Here is a 25,699-nt window from a genome sequence, read left to right as displayed (position 1 = left end):
AGATTTACACATTGGAAGATCATGCTTCCTGCGTACCTTAGCCCCAGTCTTACTTGACAAAGGATGTGTACACAACAGGAGTCTCTGGGATTCCTTCATCTTTCCAGCATCAGGACCAATACTGAGAGAGTTTGCTTGGCACTGTTAGAAAGTTGAGTCAGGAGACTAGTCCAAACACCTCAAGATTTTCTTTTACATTGAATAGATTAAATCAACCAGCTAGTTCTCATTCTGGGTGCTGTTTCACTCTTTGAATCCAAAGCCCTTTGACTTTCTCCCTTGCTTTCTTACTGGATTATCACTAGCTCCAGGTTAGTTTGGAACAAACCTCCCGAGTGCTGGAGAATGGCAATAAAAATTTAATTCTCTTTTTTTTTTCTTATTTTGGACTTTCAACTCCACATATTTGCTTAATTTTATAATACTCTTCTTCCCTTCCGTACCCTAATTGTGTCAAAACTAAGTTTTAAAATGAACCGTGACTCATTTTGTTTGGAAGTGTTTTTGCAAACACTTCTGAAGGTACCAAAGTCTATCATTGAGGACAGATTGGGAGTTCTTATTCCAGAATTGGCAGCTTGCACTAGCTCCCCATATCATGAATCAGAACAAGGCCTCTGTCCCTGGACCTGGTGGTAATAAGTTTGTGTGAACTGAGATGTGTGCTTCTTTTTGTGTGAAATGGGGAAATAGTCTAAACATAAGACGTATGCACCCTGGGGAAAATGGTGAGGGAGTCCAAGTTTATCTCTGGCACCACTGCCTTCCCTTTCCAAAACACTTCTTTGTTCTGGTCTCCTGCAGAAAGCTGTCCACGCTACATATACCTATTTATCTCACAAAAGTGTCAAGATACAGCCTGAAATACTAGTGCTCTGGCCTTTATTTCTGTACTTTCACATGCAGCTCTGGTATGACTAGGTAATTGTGGGGGAACAAGAGGACATTAAATCAAAACTGCTTGCAAACCTCAGTCCTGACTCTCATCAGTTATGTGACCTTAACTAATATCTTTTAATCTTACCAGCTTATAATGTCCCTTGAAAACCCTCAAAGGACTGCAGGGAATATTACGTATTTTACAGATTTGTTGAAAGCATTAAATATAAGCACTATATACACGGAAGTTATTATCCTGAAACTTCTTGTTATTGTTGTTGGTTTTCCTTGGACAGGTTTCTAGAAAAGAACAAAGAGCCAAAAATGCCATATGGATTGACTGTGGAATCCATGCCAGAGAATGGATATCCCCTGCTTTCTGCTTATGGTTCATAGGCCATGTGAGTATTTACATTCTCTTAAGCCAGAGTTTCCCAATGTATGGCCTAAGACAACATGTGCAGAATCAACTGGACTGTTTATTAAATGCATTTTCCCAAGTCGCGACATCCTAGAATTCTCAACTTAAACTCTCTGGTGGCGAGGTTTGGTAATCTACAATGTTCACAAATTGCCCAGGAGACTTCTGTGCATATGAAGTTTGAGAACCATAACTTCAAGCATTTAAATTGCTCTAAAGAGTGCTCACCTTTTCCTTCCTACATTTCTGTCTAAGGTCAAACGCTGGAAAAATAATCAAGAAATATTTTGCAATTGTAGTATGTTTACTAAGAGCGATATACTGCCCTTGGGCATTGAACATGAAGTACAACATTATAGAGCAGATCATATTTTATCTCATGTTATAATGGGGGATTTTGCCCTGAAGAAGGCCCTGGCAGCAAAAAATCCATACATAAGACAAAGAGTATGGCATAAAAATGATAATGACCATAAACCTCTATAATAATTGAAAGCATAAAAATTATGCTTCAGTTCCCATATAATGGGGATAAATGTCCTTTCTATTGATTTATACAGAGTCTTTGCCACTGGAAGACTAACTTAAAATATGTGTCCTTCTTACAATGGTTCTTGTCACTGTAGTCACAGGTATACAATTATACAAATAGAGTTGTTTTAAAAAATTAAAGAAAAAAATAATAAAATAAAAAAAATTAAAGATAGCCACTTAGATTGATCTGTCTTAACAAATGAGGTACATCAAAGGTAAAAACATTTCTGCCTCTACTGGGTCTTATCAAATACAACTTCTCTACCTACCTTCTCCTACCTAGCCATCTTCTCTGTCTCCCTGATGGGAGCTATAGCACCCCTAGTCTTCTGCAAAGTTCCCAGCCACCCATGGGTACCACCTCAACCAAATGAGGATAGCTCTCAACTGACTAGATCCTTAACATAGCCCCACCATTTAATAATCCTTCCCCAAGCTGGGTAGTTTTATTCATTTTATTCATTTTAGGCAGTGAATGGATCACCAGTTAGTGGAAGAAGAAAGGTGAAAAGTGGGCAAGAAAGAACTCTTCTTTTTCATTCCATCACTGACCCTGGAAAGGGCCAGAAAGAAACTCTAATTCGTATTGACTCTAATTCATATTGGTGAAGTCATCCTTACTTGCCATCCTTCTCAAATTGACACTTCTTCTCTCCTATAACACATGCCCTCCTCTACCCTTTCCACTTGCCGAACCTTTACAAGATTAAATGATTTATTCCACAAATATTTATAAATTGTCTAGGAGTTTCCAGACCCTGGGGATACCATGGGAAACAAGATACAGCTCAAAAAACTTACTGTCAAGTATTTTGCCCCAACAATGTTTATCTGGTTTTTGTAGCCCAAAGCAACACAGTCAATCAACTCCTTTTGATGAACATTTGAGAGAATCCATCCTTGCCTACCTAAAACTAATCCAGATCGTCTGCCTTTCCTAACAATTCAAACAACTGTAGTAGGAAAAATAAAATATTTAAAATTTTTGCGTGCATAGATTTTATATTTAAAAAGTAAAGAACCCAGATAAGAAGTCTTAGCTTTTAAGTCCCTATAAAGAAAATCTACACCATTCCTGTGTTTCTCCTTTCTTCTTGTACAACTACCAGAAGCACAACACTTCTGACACCAGATACATGGGGTCATTCCCCATACCACGCAATTCTGTGACACCAGCTATATGTCTTACAATTTGATTCAATTCTGACACTATCTACCTGGAGAATGAGTCAGATGCTGTTGGGCAAGGGCTCAGTCCCACAAGACTATTCCCTTATTATTTCAGATACCAGTTCAAAGTCCAAGCTGTTATCTGTGGTGTTGACAGATCAGCTACAAATCAAAGGTTCCCACGACCTCCTCCTTAGGTTTGATTAATTTGCTAGAGCAGCTCAAAGAACTCAGAGGAAACAGTTTACTTACTTTTTACCAGTTTCTTATTGAAAGGGTATGATAAAGGATATAGATGAACATCTACGTGGAAGAAATGCATAGGGCAAGGCATATGGGAAGGGCCACAGAGCTTCCCTGTCCTCTCCAGATGAGCCACTCTCCCAGCACGTCCACATGTTCACTAACCTGGAAGCTCCTCGAACCTCATACTTTTTATATTTTTAAAAGAGGCTGCATCATGTAGGTCTGATGGATCATTAACTCAATTTTTAATCCCTCTCCCCTTCCTGGAGGATAGGGTTGGAATTGAAAGCTCAAAGTTCCTGGCTTGGTCTTTCTGTTGACCAGTCTCCTTCCAGGACCCCACCAGGAATCATCTCATTAGAACAAAAGACACTGCTCTCACTCAGGAAATTCCAAAGGATTTAAAAGTTCTGTGTCAGGAACCGAGGACAAAGACCAAACACTGGAACAAAGATGTCCTTATTGCTCTTATCATTTAGGAAATTACAAGATCTGTGCCAGGAACCAGAGTGGGGGGGGGGGGGTAGAGACCAATATATATGTATATCACAGTCTCTCACTCTCTTCTCCAACTCAATATGATGCAGTCTCAGCTTAGGGAAACCCATTTCTCTACACTTTGGGCAGCCTGAAGCCAGTCATTTCTTCCTATGAGGCCAATTTTAGATCCCTTCTACTTCTGCAAAGGCAGGGGCCGAGGCTGGCTTTTGCATGACCGGGTCACTAGGACCAAACTCAGCATCTAGCACATCATAGAAGCCCAAGGAACATGTGTTGGGCATCACACCTTGCTCAGTACTTGGCCGGCCAACTGGCTTTTTCTCAGTGCTAATCTCCCTCTGAACCTCTGACCTGGAGAACTTTTGTGTAGCTGCACACAAAGTTGGCATCTGCAACCTCAGGGCCTCCATAGAGCTCCTTCTGCTGCCCTCACCTTAGCTGACATGTGGCTTGTGATGGACACTGCTTCATAGAACCTCTATCAAGGAGAGGAGCTGCCAAGGGATCCGAGGAGGGGATCAATGTTCCCCTGTCCTAATACAGGTTTCCCCTGCTTTCCAAAAGTTTGCAATATGTTGCTTCACTTTGATGAAAGCCCTCCATTCATATGGGAATGGCTTTCTTCATAAAAGCAAAAAAATGCCCTTCAGGTTTCTTTCAATTAGCAAAAACAGGTACCAATGTGAAAGTGTTTGGAAAGTGGGGGGCACTTTTCACTTTAAGCTGTGTTGGCTTCTGGAAAAGTCTCATAGGCACGCTCTACTTTTGGACAGCGTGGGAAACCTGTACTGCTGTTGCCTTTTTCTCCAAATTCCTGAAGTGAACCAGTTGAGCTACCCTTGTTTTCTTTTAACTGTCATCTAACGGCCTCCAGATAATTCCTTAGAACCTGGCTCATGGTTCTTTATTCTTTTCCAATGCTTGCCACTATCCTGGGTGAATTCTCTCTAAGTCCGTAAGTGAGATCTATCCAAAGAATCATCTCAGCAAGTTGAACTCTACATCACTAAACCTAACCTCAACTCTATTTTAGTAAATTTGCTCCATGGCCATCCTCTAGATCTCAAAAGTAATTCTTTCCCTGACCTCTAGATCCAGAACATGGCCAAGGACAGTGACCAGAAATTATAAAAGGAACTACTTAACAATCTGACTTCTTAATTTCCTCTCCTTCTACTTCTGTCATTCCCCACACCTCTTCATCATCCATTCACCTGTATCTCGAATGGTCTTGTCCCCTTCAGGAGTTCTAACCTCAAACACCTCACAGAATTAATTGTCCTTCTTCTGAGCTATGTTGCATATCCTGATTTTATTATCATACTTAGAACACTGGATTATTGCTCTTTCCTTTCCAACTTAACACTTTTATCAGCTTATTAGGGACAAAAACATCTCTAAAATCAGTTTTTGTTGTTGTTACCCATAACTCAGTGTGCTGTTTGTTCCACAGAACCAGCATTCAGCATCCTCTTGTTATTTTTAAATTTTAAATTAATGCTTCAACTTTAGACTCAAATACAACTCGGGGCCAAAGAGTACCTAGCATTGTGCTAAATGCTTTATTGTCATTGTAGAAAAACTGGGACTTAACAGCTCTTTGCTGTGTTTCTTTTTTTAATTAATTTTTTACTTATTTTTATTTATTTTTTAAATTTTAAATAATTTTAAAATTCAATTATTTAACATAATGGACCATTGGTTTCAGAGGTGGAGGTCAGTGATTTATGAGTCTTACATAATACCCAGTACTCATTACATCACGTGCCCTCCTTAATGTCCATCACCCAGTTACCCCATCCCCCTTCTTCCCCTCCAGTGACTTTCAGTTTGTTTCCTATGATTAAGAGTCTTTTATGGTTTGTCTCCCTCTCTGATTTCATCTTGTTTTTTTTCTTTTCTTCCCTTATGATCCTGTTTTGTTTCTTAAATTCCACATATGAGTGAGATCATACAATAAATATTTTTCTCTGATTTATTTCATCTAGCATAATATCCTCTAGTTCCATCCACGTCATTGCAAATGACACTATTTCATTTTTGATGGCTGAATAGTATTCCATTGAATATATATACACCACACCTTCTTTGCTGTATTTCTAGTGGTAGTGGCAGTGATGGTTTATTTTAAAATTTTTCCATTCATAGCATCTTATATGCCTTTTTGTACTAATTTATTCTGTCAAATGGCTACTGGTTAATTTGTTGGCAGGTATTGTTGTTGTTGTTGTTTAGGGTCATTATAAAGACAAAGCTTTGGTGTATTCCAGGAAAACGTTGGTGAGTAATTATATGCCATAGGTAAAGCTGATAGGAATCAGACAAGACTTTATCTCCCATCCCCTAATCTCTCACCCTTGTGTAGGCTTCTGAACCTTCTATTCTCATCTTTTCTCTCTTGTTTTTATACTTACATAGTTTTTATATTTGGACAATTCAACTATGTTACTTGTTGGTAAATCATTCCTTCAACAAATATTTATTTGCTGTCACTTGTGTGTCAGGCATAATTTCTTCAGCCAACTACCTCATTAAGGTAGTTGAATCACTATTCATTGACTAGATACAAAACCATGACTGTAAATATATTTATAAAATACCATGAAAACTCATTGGATAACACATGCTTGGAGAGCCCCATCATACACAAATTACAAATTAACAGTAAAGAATTATTAGATTCATAAGCATGTTTAATTTTGGTTGAAAATGTTATTTTAAAAAATCATGTCTTTAAACACAGGTGATATACCAAGTCAGAATTATAAGACTTATAGAATCTTAGAGGTTGTATTACTTCAATGATATGATTATATATCTAGATTATATGTTTTTGAAGTATAAATGGCTGGATAAATATCAAATCTGAAAATGTCTTAATGAGTAATAACATTATTTACAAGGTTAATTGAGAACGTTTCTTAGATTTCTTTATATCTGTGTAACTCTGCCCTTAATCCACACAATGCCTGGAAAAGAGCACAGGTTTGCCCAACTACCAAATACAACCCAATCTTACCCTCAGCCAATCAAGTAAATACCCAAAGTCCCGAGGAGGCTATAATACTAGCTAGCTGATCTGCTCAAGTCACCCTCCATTTTGGATTCACATCTCCTCTTATTGAAGAGGCATTGAAAAACCTCCTTAATGCACAATTTCCCTCTGTCTTTACTTCTCTGAAGCCTCTCCATTGAGGTCCTGGTTTTATCCTGCTATTGTTCTTCAGATCACCAATTCCCTAAATTTAAAAGCTAAAATTATAAAATTCTCAGAAGAAAGCTTAGAAGTAATAGATCTTTGTGACTCTAGATTAGGTAATTATTTGTTAGATATGATGCCAAAAGCACAAGCAACAAAAGAAAAAAGAGATAAATAGAGCTTTACCAAAATTACAAAGCTTAGTGCTTTACAAAGGATGTCATCAAGAACATGAAAAGACAATGCACAGAATGGGGGGAAATATATATAATAAACTTTTATTCAAAATATATAAAGAAATTTTACAAATAAACAATAAACTGACAAATAATCCAGTTTTGAATTGGGCAAAGTTTCTGAAGAGACAACTCTCCGGAGAAGATATACGAATGTCTTATAAGCATATGAAAAGATGTTCAACATCACCAGTCATTAGGGAAATGCAAATCATAACCATACTGAGATACCACTTCAGACCCACCAGGATAGCTAAAATTTAAAAAGGATAGTAACAAATGTTGGTAAGGATGTGAAAAAAATTGGAACCCTCATCTATTCCTGTTGGGACCGTAAAATAGTTCACCCATTATTTTACAATTTGGCAATTCCTTGAAAGGTTAGGCATAGAATTACCATATGACTCAGCAATTCCACTACTAGGTATACAGCCAAGAGAAGTAGACACGTTAGTTTACAAATGTTCAAGGCATCATTGTTCATAATTGTCAAAAAGCATGCCCATCAGTTTATGAGTAGAATAATGTGGTATATCCTTATAATGGAGTATCATTCACCAATGAAAAGGAATGAAGTAGTGACTAATACTACAAAATGGATGAATCTTGCAAACATTATGCTAAGTAACAGAAGCCAGATGCAAATGGCTACATATTTTACTATTCCATTTATATGAAATATCTAGAATGCATAAATCCCCAGAGACAGAAAGTTAATGAGCGATTGTCAGGGCTGAGTGTGGGGATATCGGGATATCTGGAAGAGGAATAACTCCTAATGGGTAAGGATTTTTTTAGGTGGGGGGCTGATGGAGATGTTTTGAAGTCAGATAGTGGTGATGGTTGCACAACTCTGTGAAAATATTTTTTAAAGTCACTGAATTATACATTTTAAAATGATGAGTTTCCTTTTATGTGATTTATATCTTAATAAAGTTGTTGAAGAAAAAAAAGGGAAAAAAGGAACACCTGGGTGACTCAGTTAAGCATCCAACTCTAGATATCAGCTCAGGTCTCAATCTCAAGGTTGTGAGTTTGAGCCCCTTGTTGGGGTCCACAAGAAATTCTTGTTGGACTCTGACAAACGATTCCCATTAGCTCTGGAATTTCTGGTCCAAAAAGCAAGACTCCAAACAGAAGGAGTGAGTGAGGGTTCGGTTGTATGTTTCATAGATTTGTTGAAAGAATTAACATTAAAAATTTAGCTCCCCACGTTATGAGGACAATGTAGAAACTAGTCGTATCTGAGCATAGGACAAGGTTACTTGAAACTCTGATCAATATGGATAAATGAAAAAGGAGTGGGATTATATCTAGGTCTTGTTTCCTTAAATCTCTGAAATGAGCTGTATTACTTTAATAAAGAGTTCTTTTGCTTCTTGAAGAAAACTTTAGAAAATATATGGTTCTATTTTCTGCCTCCATTACATAAGCAGACCATTTTTTTCCATGTCCAAGACATTTGCCACCACTTGGCAGCGTAGCATAATGCCCTAAATTTAGACTTTTCAAGGAGTTAATACTCTTCCTGAAAGTTAAATACACAAATCTAAACATTCCAAATGACTCTTTTTTAAAAAAATAAAATATATAAAAGAAACAGACTAAGTTTAGAAGGAATTAAAAGAGGTATTATTAAACACACTTGGTTTAATTTGCAGGTAACTCAATTACATGGGCAAGAAATGCTGTACACCAATCTTCTGAGGCACGTGGATTTCTATGTGATGCCACTAGTTAATGTGGATGGTTATGACTTCACGTGGAAAAAGGTAGGTGAGGACAAAGAAAACGAAACATGCCCTATTTGGGGATACAGGATACACAGGCTGAAATACAGACTCTCGGATCTTGGCATAATGCTTTTGTTTAAAATATATATTTTTTAAATTCTTACTATGGAAAATGTCAAACATATGAATGGAAATAATTGCACGGTAAGCTCCTTTGTACCTATCGCACAACTTCATCAATAATCAACTCATGGCCAGAGGCACATGGGTGGTGTAGTTGCTTAAAGAGACAATTCTTGGTTTCAGCTCAGGTCATGAGCTCAGAGCCTGTGAGATTGAGCCTTGCATCAGGCTCTGCACTCAATGTGGAGTCTGCTTAAGACTCTCTCCTCTCTGCTCCTCTCCCTGTGTACACACACACTCTCTCTCTAATAAATTATTACTAGGAAACTTACTTGCTCTAATAAATTATTACTAGGAAACTTACTAATAAATCTTTAAAAAATAAAATAATCAACTCCTGGACAATGTTTTCTTATGTATATCTCTAAACCAATTCTATCTTATTATATTATTTTGAAGTAAATCTCAGACACCATATCATTTCATCAAAAATATTTCAGGATGCATCTCTGAAAGAGACCTATTAAAAAACAGTACAATTATACCTAAAAATTAATAATACTTGGCATTATAAAAATGTCCAATCGATATTTAAGGGTGTAATTGTTTCATAATTTCTTTTTAAAATGATTTTATTTATTAATGAAAGACACAGAGAGGCAGAAATATAGGCAGAGGGAGAAGCAGGCTCCCTGTGGGGAACCCAATGTGGGACTCAATCCCAGGACCCCAGGATCATGACCTGAGCCAAAGGCAAACACTCAACCGCTGAACCACCCAGGTGTCCCTTGTGATTGGTTTAGATGTCTTTTAATTCTATTTTAATCCATAAATTCTCCTGCCATCTCTCTCTCTCTCTTTCTCTCTTTCTCTCTCAATTTTTTCTTTGCAATTTATTTATTAAAGGAAAAGTTTCTCATTGTATGGATTTCCTAATTGCATTGCCATGTTGCAATTTAACATTCCTCTGTCCTCTGCATTTTCTAAAACTTGACATTTGGATTATAGAGGATAAACCAAATTCAGGCTTGACTCTTTGGGCAGGACTACTTCATTGTGATTCTGTGTTCTTTATACTGTTTGGTTTTATTTCCTTTAGTGATATTAGCTGCCATTAATAATGATACCTAGATCCATCCATTCTTACTAGGAATGGATGCATAGCATTTTGATTTGTAAAATTATAAACTGCAAAATTTAGAAGAGCATCTTAACGACACTTGCATTCTGATAGAACTGCATTCTAATTAATATGTGAATTTAAGCCTTAGGACCGTTTAATTCAATGATGAGTATCTAAGTATGAGTAAGTTTCCTAGTTAATCTCATCTATACTGGAAACCATTATCAATGGTATTTCTAGCCCATCAACCTCATGATTCAGGAAATTTATTCAAGCAATATAAGTGCAGTTCTTTCCAATTTAATGAGAAGCACATAAAGCATAATTGAGCATATGTAAGTTCAGAAAAGCCTCCTTGAGCAGCACATGTAAACACCAAGGGGAATGAGAGTAATCAGAGTGATTAGAACATAGAGGATTAAACAGGAATTGTTTTAAGGAGGAGGTAATTTTTGCAGAAGAAATGAGAATGGAAAAGAGGCTTGATTGGAAAAGTCATCATAAGTGGAAGGAACGCTGTGAATAAAAGTTTGTAGGAAGGAGCAGGCAAATCCTGAACTCAAGAAATGAGAAATCCCTAGCATAGTACCTAACACAAATTTGTGTTCAATAAATGACCACATTTGGGGAGCCTGGGTAGTTCCATTGGTTAAGTGTCCAACTCTTGATTTCAGCTCAGGTCATGATCTCAGGGTCATGAGATCGAGCCCAGAGTTGGGCTCCATGCTCAGCAGGGAGTCTGCTCAGGATTCTCTCTCTCTCCCCCTCTGCTTCTGCCTCTCCTCGATCTCTCTTAAATAAATAAATAAATAAATAAATAAATAAATAAATAAATAATCACATTCATAGACTGATCTTATTATCAATTTATTCTTTCTCCTGAATCACAGTAGAACTCAGCCACCCTTAAGATATTGTTACTCCTTCACTGTCCTTTGTAACTTCACACACCAATTAGTCCCTGCAGTTTGAGAACCTAATTTCTGCAGGGCAATCTTTGCTACCAAACCACAGATCGGGGGTTGGAAGGAGATTGGGAAGCTTGGCAGAAGGGTCGATGAGAGCAGGGGAAAAGGTGCCGCGTCATCCCAACCCCAGGATTTAAACAAAGCCTGTGCAACTAGGCATGATGAAATTTCCCAGTTTGCCCCAAGAACCCAGTGGGGGAATTAGCTTTATGTTTACAAATGAGGACTGAGTCAGTGAACTCAAAGGAATTATCAGGCTACAGGTGTCTTCATAGCTCCACCTCCTGAAGCTTTTAAATGAGAGAGTTGAATTCAATCAAAAGAGAACATTGAAATTCATGACTCATAGTTTTAATTTTAGTTGAAACACAAAGTTATTTTACTTTTCTCAGAAAGAATTAAAGTTAAAGCAAATGAGATTAAAGAAAACCAATAAGCAGCCTAGCAGAACCAAATGAAATTTCTGTTGGTATAGGTCAAAATTAATCAAATATTACCATTTCGTTTGGTTCAGATTGGAATAGTTTTGAGTGAACGTGATTGAGACCTGGATAGAAACAAGGGCCATGAGAAAGGAATGTGAAGATAGTAACAAGGTGGAGTGATGGGTTTGCAGGAGAGACACAACCCTGACCACGTAGGCCTTAGAAGTCGTGTCTCTGCTTGAATTGCAAACATGGCCATCCTGGTTATCACTATTTTGTTTATTTAGAATCGAATGTGGAGAAAGAACCGGTCCTATCATGAAAATAATCGTTGCATCGGAACAGACCTGAACAGGAACTTTGCTTCCAAACACTGGTGTGGTAGGTTATTTGCTTCATTTCTAGCAATGTTTATTCATTTAAAAAGGGATATTCATGAAGCGAGGCTCATAATTCAAAGTAATTCGAGGGGAAGCCTATCTGAATCAGGAATCAGGAAAATAATTTAATAAACTCTTTAGTTAAATGTGGTGCTGTGCAAGCACCCAACAACTCACCTTAACCTCTCTGCCCTGCCATTTCATCTTAAAAAACAAAACAAAACAAAAAACAAAAAAGGAAATTAGGCCAGTTCCTTTGGGTACCTTCTAGTTTCAAAATTCTAAAATTCTACTTTTCTAGAATAACAAGGAAGTGACTGTTAAAAATCCTACTTCAATGAACAAATGACATCTGTCATTAGGGTATCAAAGTAGAATTTGGGGTGGGTACCTCTCCTTTTTAATTGCATAGGAAAATGTTTACTTCTACATTTTCTTTGGTTCTCATTGTTTACTTAACATGTTTTTTTCTTTTATGAATATCATAAGCTTATGTCTAGCACTGTGGGAATTTATCATTCATTGATTTGAGTGAGTTAAAGTACTCAGGGAATATTGATTTAGGAATTCAAGGATATTGTCTGTTCTCAGGGAGGTAGGTGATGGTCCACTCTCCTCTGTGGTATTTCATGGTTACTACATTTAAGAAACAGCTACAAAACATAACTAAACCTAATTATGAACCTGAATCATTTTTATTTTTGGAAGTGGGTACATGTGGCTCTGTGGGCACTACAAAATATTACAAGTGTTGAAGCCACAAAAATCTGCTTCCAACCACCCCGTTGCCCTACACAATACTACGTACATGATTGTATGTATTTCCTTTAAAAAGATATAAAGAAGGGAAATTTTGTGATTTTGGACATTTCATCATTATCTCAGAGTACATACAAAAATTTCACAAGAGTACTTACCCCATTTCTTTAATTCTTCATCCTCTAGGTTAAAAACTTAGGGGTGGGGGTGACTGGGTGACGGGCACCGAGGGGGGCACTTGACGGGATGAGCACTGGGTGTTATTCTGTATGTTGGCAAATTGAACACCAATCAAAAATAAATATATTATAAAAAAAACTTAGGGAGGGAAGAGACCATTATTCACTACCTAATGCAATGCCTGGCATATGCAAGGTTCCCAGAAATTAATTAAGTGAATATAGAATGAATTAGTTCTTCTAAAAGAGCTGCAGATATAATAAGCAAGAAGAGGAGACAGCAGTTAATCCTGCCTGAGTTTTACTCCATTTGTTATTAAGGGAATCACCTAGTGGTTTCTCAGTGAGAGCCGTTCTTAAGATTGTCCAATAAAAGTGCCCACTGAGGCCCAAAGACTGCCATAGAAGTGATAATTGGGCAGGGAGTCAGAGAAGCAGCAGCAAATATAAAATAGGTCTGAATAGAGCTGATGGTTACATAAGTGCCGAGCTGTTTACATAGGTTTCCCCCTGGATCATTATCTATGTATCCCAGGTGGACAATCCCAGACTTAGAAGGCTAATCCCTTGCGTAAAAGCACAGACCTAGGAAGTGGCAAAGCTGGTAGATATAAAGCCACACTGACGGACTCCCAAGTTATTCCAATTCTTCTATGTCTGAGAATCACTCTTCTATTATACCTGCCCTTTTGGAACATCTTATTTCATCTTCATACCCTTATGGTTCTCCGTTTTTCTTAATATTTTTTATGGTGAAGTCAATACTACCCAATTTGAATGGCCAACATGTCAAATATATTCTGTTATTGCCGTCAAGACGTATGGTAGGCCCCTCTGAGACATGGCAATCTATTATTACCCATCACAAGAGTTAACGACAGAAACAGATGCAGCAAACATAGAGACAAAAGAGAGTGCCAAATAAAATGAAAAGTAATTGTAAGGAGTCTTTTTTTGACCAGGGCCCCAGTATTTCTTTAGTAAGCAAACCAGTAAGAAAGAATTAAATCTCATCTCTTCCTTGTCCCTGCAACTAGAATATGCCTTTATGATACTTTTCTTAAGAATCTAAAAGAGCACCTTACTTATTAACAGGAATTGACATATCAAACCTGTTTATTTCATGTTCATTTTCCTCTTTCTTTGTATTAAAATTGTGTGTGCATATGCGTACATGAGTGTGTGTGTGTGTGTGTGTGTTGGAGATGGGAGTGGGGGTGAGGTTATCTTAGACTGCTCAGGCTGTCATAGCAAAATACCATAAACTGGGTGGCTTCAACAAGAGAAATTCATTTATTCCAGATCTGAAGGCTAGAAATCCAAAATGAGAAGCCAGCAGGGCGTGTTTGTCCTGAGGCCTCTCTCCTTGGCTTGCAGAGGGCCACCTTCTCACTGTGTCCTCACATGGCATTTTCTCTGTGTGCACATTCCTAGTGTCTCTCTCTCTCTCTTCTTAAAAGGACACCACCCATATTACATTGAGGTCTTACCTTTATGACTTCCTTAAGCTAATTACTTTCTTAAAGGTGCTATATCCACGCATAGTATATTGTGGGTGAAGGCTTCAACATACAAATTTTGGGGAAACAGAAGTCAGTTTGTAACAGGTAGTATTTTGTGAGGACCTCTAGTCTCAAACTTCCTGAGATGGATCCTCTCTTTTTCTAAATGTTAAGTTAAATAACAAAGTTTTTGTAACCAGTGTACAGTAGAAAATCATTTAGTTCTTTTCCTATGAGACTATGGTGTTTTTTCATTATTTTTCATGGTACAAAAATATATATAACATAAAATTGGTCATTGTAACCATTTTTAAAAAGATTTTACGTATTTATTTGAAAGAGAATGAGTTTGGGGGGAAGGGCAGGGAGAGAGACAGAGAGAAGCTGACTCCCCGACAGGGAGCCCGATGTGGGGATGGGTCCGAGGACCCTGGAATCATGACCTGAGCCTTAGGCAGATGCTTAGCCACCTGAGCCACCCAGGCACCCCCGTTGTAACCATTTTTAAGTGTACAGTTCAATACATTAAGGCATTAAGTACATTCACAGTATGTAAAACCATCACCAATATCCATTTCCAAAATTTATCATCACCCCAAACACTGGCTTGTCTAATCACATTATTGGTCAAAAATTAATACAAATGAAGTACTTGGAAAAGCCTTGGATGTTTAGCACAACATTTTCTCATGGGGAAAAGAATGTTTAACAAACATTAAGGTTGTTTCTATTACAAACAAAAGGAAGAAAGCCGAGCAAGCTTGAGTAAGGCAGGCAGGCCCTGGAAGGATAATGGAGTAGCCCATAGAACTCAAGGACAAGGATGCAGCCGGGCCTCAGAAACAGCCTGGAGCTAGGCCTCAGCACTACAGTGTGCTCTGTGAGTCCATTCTCTCCCCATTTATTACTGTGAAGCACACTGGATTTTTTTTCTTTTTATTCCAATCCACATGATGACGGTGATGGCGACAAAGAGGAGAAACAACAGTCACTCAACACTTAGTATATACAAGGCACCACGCAAAGCACTTCATATGCATTAGCTCATGGAATCCTCATTAAGTTCTCATTAAATGTATAATTTTCCCATTTAGCAGATAAGAAACTCAAGGTATAGCTGGGTTTAAAACTTTTTACCTAAGGCCATATAGCTATTAAATGGCAGCGCCAAGATTGGAATCAAGTGATTGGGTGATTAACAATATGCCTATGCCACTTAGCCTCTTATTGTAAAGGACCATTACCACCGAGAATGTTCATTTTGCATCTCCTGAAATAGCAGTATTTCCTTCATAGAGTTGCATGAGGATTACACAAGGTATTGTGAGTAAATCTTAGACTTCGTGTCAACTGGTCATGTTGTTGGTGTTGTCTTCTTTGTTCTACTGAGCAGCTAGACTGACACTAGCATCTTCGTGTTCATTTCAAGTTATCAGTGGAGGGATTCAGATTGACAGAACACAAGCTAAGGACCCAGTCCAGGATTAATCAAATGTTCCCAAGAGGAAATGATGTGGCTCCGTGGGCCTCCATTTCTGTGCATTAAAAGGAAGAAAGGTGATGTGTTGGGAGGCAGACTACCATATGAAGGGATGGATATTTACTATAATCTCTCAAAAGGATGAATAAATATTACTCTGGCCCCCAAAATCACCATCTTATTCACCAGAATCTCTTTATTTAGTAACTTAGAAGTAGCACTGAAGGTAGACTTCTATATTCTGAATTAAGAAAATGGGGTTTCTAAAAAAAAAGAAAATTGGGTTTCTTTCTCTCACATAGCCACAGTTTTGGAGGCAGGGCTGGCTGGCATCTCTGAGACTTCCTTAGCCACTTTCACAAAGGGTGCAAGATGACTGCTCCAGGCAGCAACTGTTGGGGTGTTTGCTATGGAGGCATATAAATATTTACTGCAAAAGAAATATAAATATGTTCTTTATAGAATTCTATCTAATCCACTTCTCTAAAAATGTTGCACCATAGATAGACGATGCTTAGAATGCATTGTCAGAGAAATCACGAATTGCAATAGCTTATGCATCCCCTCTAATCCCGCTCTATAAATTTCACTTCAGAGGAAGGTGCATCAAGTCTCTCATGCTCTGAAACCTACTGCGGTCCTTACCCTGAGTCAGAACCGGAAGTGAAGGCAATGGCTAATTTCTTGAGAAAAAACATCAACCACATTAAGGCTTACATCAGTATGCATTCCTACTCCCAGCAGATAGTGTTTCCATATTCCTATAATAGAAGCAAAAGCAAAGACCATGAGGAACTGGTAAGTGTTACTTAGTTTTTTTTCATTAGCATTGCAAGAAATAAAATAATACCTAAGTCAAGAATCAAAAACTGTGGGGGGAAAATTTCTCCTTTGGAGGACAGTTGGGTAGATGCTTTATATTTTGGTCTACTCTACTGGGAGTCATCCTAGGTCAGGGTTCACTGAAGGAATGGAAAGAATGGGTTTTACCCTGTGGACATGGACTTTAGTCTAGCAGATGGGTCCCTAAGAAAATGCCAGACACACTGCTTGAAGATCAGAGTTGAACCATTCCACATGTAGCTGATCTACATAGAAAGCCAAAAGAACAAGGACAAGAGTCTCTGGAATTGTGGGTCTGTTTCGTGATAACTAGATTTGTACAAGGGCCTGACATAGATCAAGTCCTGGTACAACACTTATCAATTTGATATCGGCATTGGGAATTGTGTACACACTGACCTCTCTAACCCCCAGGGGTCTGGTCCTATTAAAAGCACCTCCAATGTCAAGATTGGAGCAAGAGCCCCCCCAACCTTTTTTTTTTTTTTTTTGGAATGTAGTAGATACAGGAAGTTTGAAGAGGACTCACATAATCTGCTTGCCCTAACTACTTTTTGGTCCCAGCTGTTCTGTGTTTGGGTTGACAGCAAACGATGCAAGAGTTCTTGATGGGTCGTGGATAGGCTTGGCCAAACTCTTACCCCAGTTGCTTTCCAGACAATGGAAGGGTTATGGTGACTCTTGCATGAGATCTGATCTTTATGTAGTGGTTTGTTTCTTACTGACCCCTTTTGTTTTGGTTCTCTTTTATACTCCCTCTCTCTCCTTTTATTTTTTTAATTTTTATTTATTTGTTTTAGGTATTGAAGTATCGTTGACATACAATGTTACATTAGTTTCAGGTGTACAACATGGTGGTTCTACAATTCTATGCATTACCCTCACCACTAAGTGTAGTTACCATCCATCACCATATAACATAATTATAATATTATTGACTATATTCCCTATGCTGTCTATTTATTCCATGACTTATTTATTTTATAATTGGAAGTTTATACCTCTTAATTCCCTTCACATATTTCACACATCCTCCCAAACTCTCCCCTCGGGCAACCACCAGTGTCTTATCTGTATTTATGATTTTGCATTCTTGTTTGTTCATTTGCTTTTTTTTTTTTTTTAGATTCTACATATAAGTGAAATAATATATTTGTCTTTCTCTAACTTATATCACCTAGCATAGTACCCTCTAGGTCCATCCATCTTGTTGAAAATGGCAAGATCTCATTCTATTTTATGGCGGAATAATATTTCATTGCATATATATACCACATCTTCTTTATCTATTCGTCTATCAACAGGTACTTAAGTTGCTTCCATAACCTGGCTATTGTAAATGCTGCAGTAAACATAGGGGTCATCTTTTCTTTTCAAATGAGTGTTTTCATTTGCTCTGGGTAAATACCCAGTAGTTAAATTACTGGATCACATGATATATCAATTTTAATTTTTTGAGTAATCCCCCCTACTATTTTCTGTAGTGGTCTCACAAATTTGTTTTCCTATCAAACTATGCACAAGAGTTTTGTTTTGTCCACATCCATGCCAACATGTTATTTCTTGTATTTTTGATAATATCCATTCTGACAGGTATAAGGTGATATCTCATTGTGATTTTGATTTGCGTTTCCCTGATGTTTGGTGATGGTCAGCATCTTTTTATGCATCCTTTTGCTGTCTGTATGCCTTCCTTGGAAAAATGTCTATTCAGATCCTCTGCCTATTTTTTATTTAGATTATTTGTGGATTTGGATTTTGTTTTGTTTTTGTTTTGTTGTTTTGGTGTTGATTTGTATGTCCTGGTTCTCTAACAAGAAGAAACTATAGCCACATTAGGTGCTAGCAGCTGATGATGACAAATATAAGGTTATTTGCATTTTCTGAAAATAGCTCATTTAGAGAATAAACATACTTGATACTTGCAATTCTTCTTCTCAATGGAAAACCTCTAAGGAAAGTTCCCTTATTGGTGTTATTTTGGAAGAAATGAAAGATTATTTATCATGATTTGGAGATAGAATTATTCTGATTTCCCTTATTTTTGGATTGCTGTTATCACAAGTGTTTGTTGAGCATTATTTTGTATAGAATATTGTATTTGGTGGACATTAAAAGAAGCATTAGGTGGACCCTGACCTTTTAGAGAACGTGATATGGTTAAGAAGCTCAGCCATTAAAGAAGCATTAGGTGGGACCCTGCCCTTTTAGAGAACATAATATGATTAAGAAGCTCAGCCATTAGCAAATGCTATAAATAGCTATATTCTAAGTGCAGTAACTACTTAATAAGTGGCACAGATGGTAGACCTCAGTTCTGACTGGGATATCAAGGAGTGGCCTCATTCACTGACTTAGAAGGAAATGCTAGATAAGCTAGGGGATAAAGTCCCTGTCCTTGAGGAATTTATCATCTATTAAGGGGTAATACACTGTAAAGAAAAAAACAATAAAGGGCTACTGACATCGAAAAACAGATACATTTTTAGCCAGAAATGGAAAGATAGGAATTCTAGAGGCATACAGGAAAGGGAGGACATTCAATGCTGAGGAAATGTGTTGCCCACAGGAAGTGTGTTCAGGTTACTGAATGAAAGTAGAGGGTGACACCATCAGAAAGTAGACATGGTCTGCTTGTTTAAATGTTGGAATAAATGTGTATCTTATTCTGTAGACAAGGGGGTTCCATTAAATTTTTTTTGAACAAAGGAATGCTACAACTTCATATGCACTGATACTCCTCTGGGTTATGCAAGAGAGTCACAGTGAATACTAACATCAACCTCATAAGAGATCTGGATAAGCTAGAAGCAAATGTAGTAGGACAAGGGATTTATTTATTAGCCTGCCCCATACTGGGCACATAATCCTTTTTACCTGATGAGTCTTTAGGAGTTATTAGACATTTTGCACAAGAAGACAATAATAGCTTGTGAGAAGGAAATGATCTACGCATTAGGTATATGTAGTATTTAGAGAAGTCGCATTTAAAGTTTGGTGATAATTTTAGGGTGTTTGGGTGGCTCAGTCAGTTAAGCGTACAACTCTTGATTTTGGCTCAGGTCATGATCTCAGCGTAAATCTCATGATCTCATGATCTTATGACCTCAGGTTGTCATATTGAGCCCATTGTCAGGCTCTACACTCAGCGCTGAGTCTGCTCCAGGATTCTCTCTCTCTCTCTGCTCCTCCCCCTGCCAAACAAACAAACAAACACATTAATTAGTTAATTTAATTTAATTCTCTAAAAAAATAAATAATGTTTGATGATAATTTTTTGTAGGATTAGGGTAACTCCAGGCTGTTTGCCTTGAAATACAGTTATACTTCATTTTATATGATAAATGAACTCCTGAAGCCAAAAAAGCATGTGAGAATTATTTTTCCTTCAAGTTAAATAAAATTTTCAATGTGTTGGAAGAGTCTATGTGTAAAGCCACCCAACTGTGATTTCCATAAAGCAAAAAATATTTATTTTTTTAAAGATTCTATTTATTTATGCATGAGAGACACACACAGAGAGAGAGAGAGAGAGAGAGAGAGAGATTGAGAGAGAGAGGCAGAGACACAGGCAGAGGGAGAAGCAGGCTCCATGCAGGGAGCCCAACGCGGGACTCGATCCTGGGTCTCCAGGATCACGCCCTGGGCCGAAGGCAGGCACTAAACCACTGAGCCACCCAGGGATCCCCAAAAATATTTATTTTAAAGTTTATTTATTATTCTAAATATGTATATTTTTCCTTTTTTTCCTAGCTCTATTGAACTATAATTGATGTATAGCATTATAGAAGTTTAAGGCATACAAGGTGATGAGTTGATACACTTATACACTGTAAAATGATTACCATAATAAACTTAGTTAATACCTCCATCACCTTACATAACTACAACTTTTTCTTTTGTTGTAAGAACACTTAAAATCTACTCTCTTAGCAACTTTCATGTATATAAAATAGTATTGTTAACTATAGTCACTGTGCTATGTATTAGATCTCCAGAACTTATTTGTCTTACAATTGAAAACGTATATCCCGTGATCAACATCTCCGCATTTCATTCACACCCCAAGCCCCTGGCAACCGCCATTCTACTTTCTATTTCTTTCTGTACATAATTTGATTCAATTAATAAATAATGGTTTTATTAAGAACTTCTACTTGTCCTGCTTTGAAGCTGCACATGAACTGAAATTCCATATTCTATTGATTTCAGTCCCTAGTGGCCAGTGAAGCAGTCCGGGCTATTGAAAATACTAATAAAAATACCAGATATACTCATGGCAGTGGTTCAGAAAGTTTATGTAAGTATTTCTTCTTAAGATCGTGGAGAATTGTGAGGTGCTAAAGAAAACCATGTGTTTGGTTTTTCTGTGTGGGTTTAATTTTTCTAAATGGACTCTTTAAACAAGATCACATGTAAAATAGTTGTATTATAACAATTAGAAATGGAGGCATAATAGCTATGAGAGCACTGAACAAGGCTATATTAATAAGTAGATACACTCAAAAGAAGCCAAAATGATATTTAAGATGTCACGTTCATTACTCTAGAGCAGAGATCATAGAATTGGCATCACACTAGTTGAGTGACACAGGAAAGGTCATAAAGGGTCAAAAGAATGTGCAAGATATCCAGGGTCCCCATGCAAAGTTGTGCGGGTTGAACACTATACAAATCCAGGGAACACTATTTCCATTAGATGCATTATAGTGACAGGCTGTGCCCACTAAAGTACACTATATAGTGAAATGTCTTTTGCTTGTATCGCACTGACAACAGCTTGTATATGGCAAACTCTTAAGAAATATTTTCAAATTTAATTTCTACTGGCAGATATTTATCAAGGGATCCTCTTTTGCTTACATTGTGATGGCAGACAATAATTTTTCTCTTTTGAAGCTGGAGGAGGAGGTGGCAAAAGAGGTTGCATGTTTATAGAAAATAAACATGCAACCAGGTGTCAGCAAACTATGACCCACAGACCAAATTCAGCCCACTGGTTTGTTTTTGTATAGCTTGTGAGATATGAATAGTTTTACCATTTTTAAATGATTTTATTTATCTATTTATTTATTTATTTAAAGAAAAAGAAAGTGAGTGCAAGTGCGGGGAGGGGCAGAGGGAGAGAGAGAATCCCAAGTAGACTCTGCACCTAGTGCAGAGCCAGATGGATCTCACGACCCTGAGATCATGACCTAAGCAGAAATCAAAAGTCCATCGCTTAACCAACTGAGCCACCCAGACACCCTCATTTTTCTATTTTTTTAAAAGGTTGAAAAAAGATTTTGTGACATGAAAATTCTATGAAATTAAAATTTCAGTATCCAAAAATAAAGTCTTATTTGAACACAGCCACATCCATTTATTTATGTATTGTCTATGATAGCTTTCACAATAGTAGAGTCAAGTGGTTGTGACATACTTTGTGGCCCACAAAGCCTAAAATACTTATTATATGGTCCTTTGGAGAAAAAGTTTGCCAATCTCTGATGTCAACAATGAAATAGTCAAATATAGTATAATTCCATTGACAAGTGAAGACAATAAAATAGACCCAAGGGTTTGTGAATGACTGTAGGAGAGAGGGGCTACTTAGTGAAAGTGGCCTAGGAGCTGTCTCTCTGTAGGTGACACTTCTGGGAGACCTACCTGATAAGTGTCTGCCAAACAGTGCTAGAGGAGGAGAACCAGGGAGAGAAAACGGCTTGTGAAACGGCCCTGAGACAATGTTCAAAGCCCCAAAGTTTTCTTTAACAAATGTGATCTACAGCAGTATAAAAACACATTCATCTTAATAATCACATTCATATTATTTTCAATTAATTGCTTAAGCACAAGATGTCCTATTTATACAAAGTCCAGAATCTTCCTCTTCCCCCTCAACTACCCCAAAATATCTCAGAGCAAAGTGGGGCCAGCTTGGTCCACGTGAGATCTCTGTCACTTGGTACCACTGGCCCACTGCTGCCTTTGCTGACTCAGGTTCTTGCTCTATCAGAGAGGGACCCCAAGCTCCTTTTCACAATTTAGAACTTTCTTGATTTTAATCCTCTCCTCTACCATTGTTCCCCAAAGCATAAGCACAGCATCTCAGGGCTGCAGGAGCTTACAAAGCAACTTTCTGGTGTGATGAAATCAGTCTATTTCTACACATTCATTCATTCAGTATACATCTATGGGAATCTGTTCATAAGTATAAGAAAGTGGCTGGAAGAAGAAATGACATATTGATGGTGGTTGTCAGAAATATTTGCTGAATAATTCATTTAATCCAATGATGATGGATGTTTTCCAGTATTATAAACAAGACTTTGATAGACACCTTTGTAGTTAACGCAAGTATAGGTAATAGAAAGAGGCAAAAATGATCACTTTGAATGTTATATGATTGTCTACCTGGAAAACAGTAGAAATCAACCAAAAATATTAGTGACAATCGAAAGTTGAGTAAGGTGGCTGACTATGAACAAAATTTACAGAAATCTAAAGCTCTCTTATATGCCAAAAATAATCAGGTAGAAAGTAAAATGGGAAAAAGATCCTACTGCCCCTCTATATGTACATATATACACATTGCACACATATATACCAAAGATACATATATGTGGATTCATTGTACACACACAAATCTATCCATATATTTATATGAGAAATCTAGAAAATTTTACTGATATACATGAAAGAAGATAGATAAAAGGAGAAACCTATCATGTTTTTGAGCAGAAAAGCAATATAAAAATGTGTGAGTTGCCCTATGTTAATCTGTATATTTAATACAATCCCAATGAACAGTTTTGAATTTCTTTTGAAAGAATAAATTTGATAGAAGAGCTTGTAAAATTTTGAAAAATGAGACTAATAAGAGAGAATTTGTCCCAATCCGATACTAAGGCACATTATAAACTTACAGTAATTAAGACTATGGAACTGAGCCAGGAAAAGGCATTCAACAGGAAGGAATCGTGAGAACGGAAAGACACTTAAGTATCTAAGAGCATCTAGCATCTCTTAAAAGAGGCATTTCTAAGAATGTTAGTTATTCAATTGAATACAGTTGGAAAACCTGACAACTTACTTAGAAAAAGAAATTAATTGATTTACTGATATATATTTCTCTAAAATAAATTCCAGATAGACAAAAATTTTTAAAATAAACACTCTGCCATAAATCAGGTTGAAAGCTAAATAACCAAATAAGAAAAAAATTCACATATTACACAAGGCTAATAATACTAATGTTGCTGTTATAAGCAACCTATAAAATCAATTGAGTAGAAAAATGAGCAAGGACAACTGATAAAAAAATATAAAGATGGACAATAAATATACCAAATAAAATGTTCAACTCAGTGGTAATCAAAGAAACAAAATAGAATGATTCAATATGATTTTTCACCCATAAAATTGTCAGATGCATAATGCATAATTCCTGTGGATGATATGGGAGAGGGAATTAGGCATATTTATACCCCGCCAATATGGAAATGTAAATTGGTTCAATTTTTTTGGAGGTTATTTGGCAACTTGTGGCATAATTGTAAGAAGTACATACTCTTAGGCTAATGAATCTACTTCTAGGAAAGAATATTCCAAGGAAACAGTAATTAGTAAAACCAAGAGAGGTCATTATAAAGTTGTTTATATTATTTAGAAATTAGAAAAAAAACTAAAGATCTTCAAGTAAATAATTATTGAACTGAACTGTATGCAGCTTTACAATGTAGTGCTATGTGATCATGAAAAATTTGAAGTTGTTGATACATAGAGCTGGTCACATAGATTATGTGTAGAAATATTACAAAATGTGATGTGATGAGCACTGGGTGTTATACAACAAGGATATTGAACATAATCGTTGAACACTACCTCTCAGACTAATGATGGCTAATTGAATTTAAATTAAAAAAGAAATATTAAAAAACGGCATGTGTAGGATGACCTTATTTACGAAGGGAAAAATGAAGTATGTTAAAGCATGCATTGAGAAAAAAAAAAAAGCACTAAAATGTTAATGGTGATTATTACTTCTTGGCAGATAGATGGGTTATTTTTATTTTCTTCCTTAACCTGTTTTTCTTTAATCTCCATTTTCTACCAAGAACTTAGGTTACATAATAATCAGAAAAGTGCAGAGCTATTTTTATTTTTAGGGAAAAAAGATCCATTTTGTGAGTTAACTTGAAACACCTGTATTTCAAAGAGTAATTTCTTTCTTTCTTTTCCTGTTTTTCTTCCTTTTTTTTTTTTTTTTTTTTTTTGTAGATCTAGCTCCTGGAGGTTCAGATGACTGGATCTATGACTTGGGCATAAAATACTCGTTTACGATTGAACTTCGAGATACAGGCAGATATGGATTCTTGCTGCCAGAGCGTTTCATCAAACCCACTTGTGCAGAAGCTCTCGCAGCTATCTCTGAAATAGCTGGGCATGTCATCAGGAATGTTTAATGCCCTTGATTCTTTCACTCTTCTTCCATATTTTGATCCTCTGGCTCCCACAACACCAAATCACTGTAGGTGCTCTAAAATTTTATCAGTAGTTTTGAGAAAAGAGTTTCCTCTTCCTTGGTTTTGCAAAAGAACAAGATAAATGCTACCTTAAAATTAAGGCGGGGAAAAAAATAAATGAATAAAAATTAAAAAAAAAAATAAGGCGGGAAGGGGCTCACATTTCTCTTTTCTAAAAAAAAAAATGTGTAAGAGGCTGGATACGAATTTGGATGCAGGATGTCTGACTACCCACCTCAAGCGACGTGAGCAACTAGGTTCTTGCAGACCCTGGGACCCCAAGGGGAAAGGTGGCTGGAAGCGCAGCAAACATCCCTGCTCCAGTTTCCATGGGCTGCTTGCGCCTCTCCAAACACCACCGCGTCCTCTTGGCTCCCCCGTTGCTAGGCAACCGCCTAGCCCGCCGGGCTGGGTCAGACCAGGACACCCCCCCGCCCGCGCCCCGTCACTGCTCAGTGCACATTTTCCGCGCAAATGAATGAACGGCTGTA

The 25,699-nt window shown here is 37.2% G+C and overlaps 1 protein-coding gene and 1 long non-coding RNA gene across 2 annotated transcripts in view; one reads left to right on the top strand and one right to left on the bottom strand.

Annotated features, from left to right (window-relative positions):
- The window catches only part of CPB2 (carboxypeptidase B2), a 51,588-nt gene extending 26,236 nt beyond the window's left edge, over positions 1-25,352 (top strand). The window contains exons 6-11 of the mRNA XM_077855684.1: positions 1,176-1,280; positions 8,848-8,958; positions 11,846-11,939; positions 16,454-16,656; positions 20,914-21,001; positions 24,964-25,352. Coding sequence (XP_077711810.1) covers positions 1,176-1,280; positions 8,848-8,958; positions 11,846-11,939; positions 16,454-16,656; positions 20,914-21,001; positions 24,964-25,148 — 786 coding nt within the window. The 3' untranslated portion in view covers positions 25,149-25,352. The remainder of the gene's footprint in view (positions 1-1,175; positions 1,281-8,847; positions 8,959-11,845; positions 11,940-16,453; positions 16,657-20,913; positions 21,002-24,963) is intronic.
- LOC144288055 (uncharacterized) lies at positions 19,519-25,632 on the bottom strand. The gene is made up of 2 exons (XR_013356011.1): positions 25,444-25,632; positions 19,519-19,895 (listed from the first exon to the last, which is right to left on the bottom strand). It is a non-coding gene; the product is annotated as an uncharacterized LOC144288055 (long non-coding RNA).
- Positions 25,633-25,699: the final 67 nt, after the last annotated feature.

The sequence above is a fragment of the Canis aureus genome, chromosome 17 (assembly GCF_053574225.1).
Source record: "Canis aureus isolate CA01 chromosome 17, VMU_Caureus_v.1.0, whole genome shotgun sequence".
NCBI lineage: Eukaryota > Metazoa > Chordata > Mammalia > Carnivora > Canidae > Canis > Canis aureus.
This window is presented reverse-complemented; position numbering and strand designations above follow the sequence as displayed.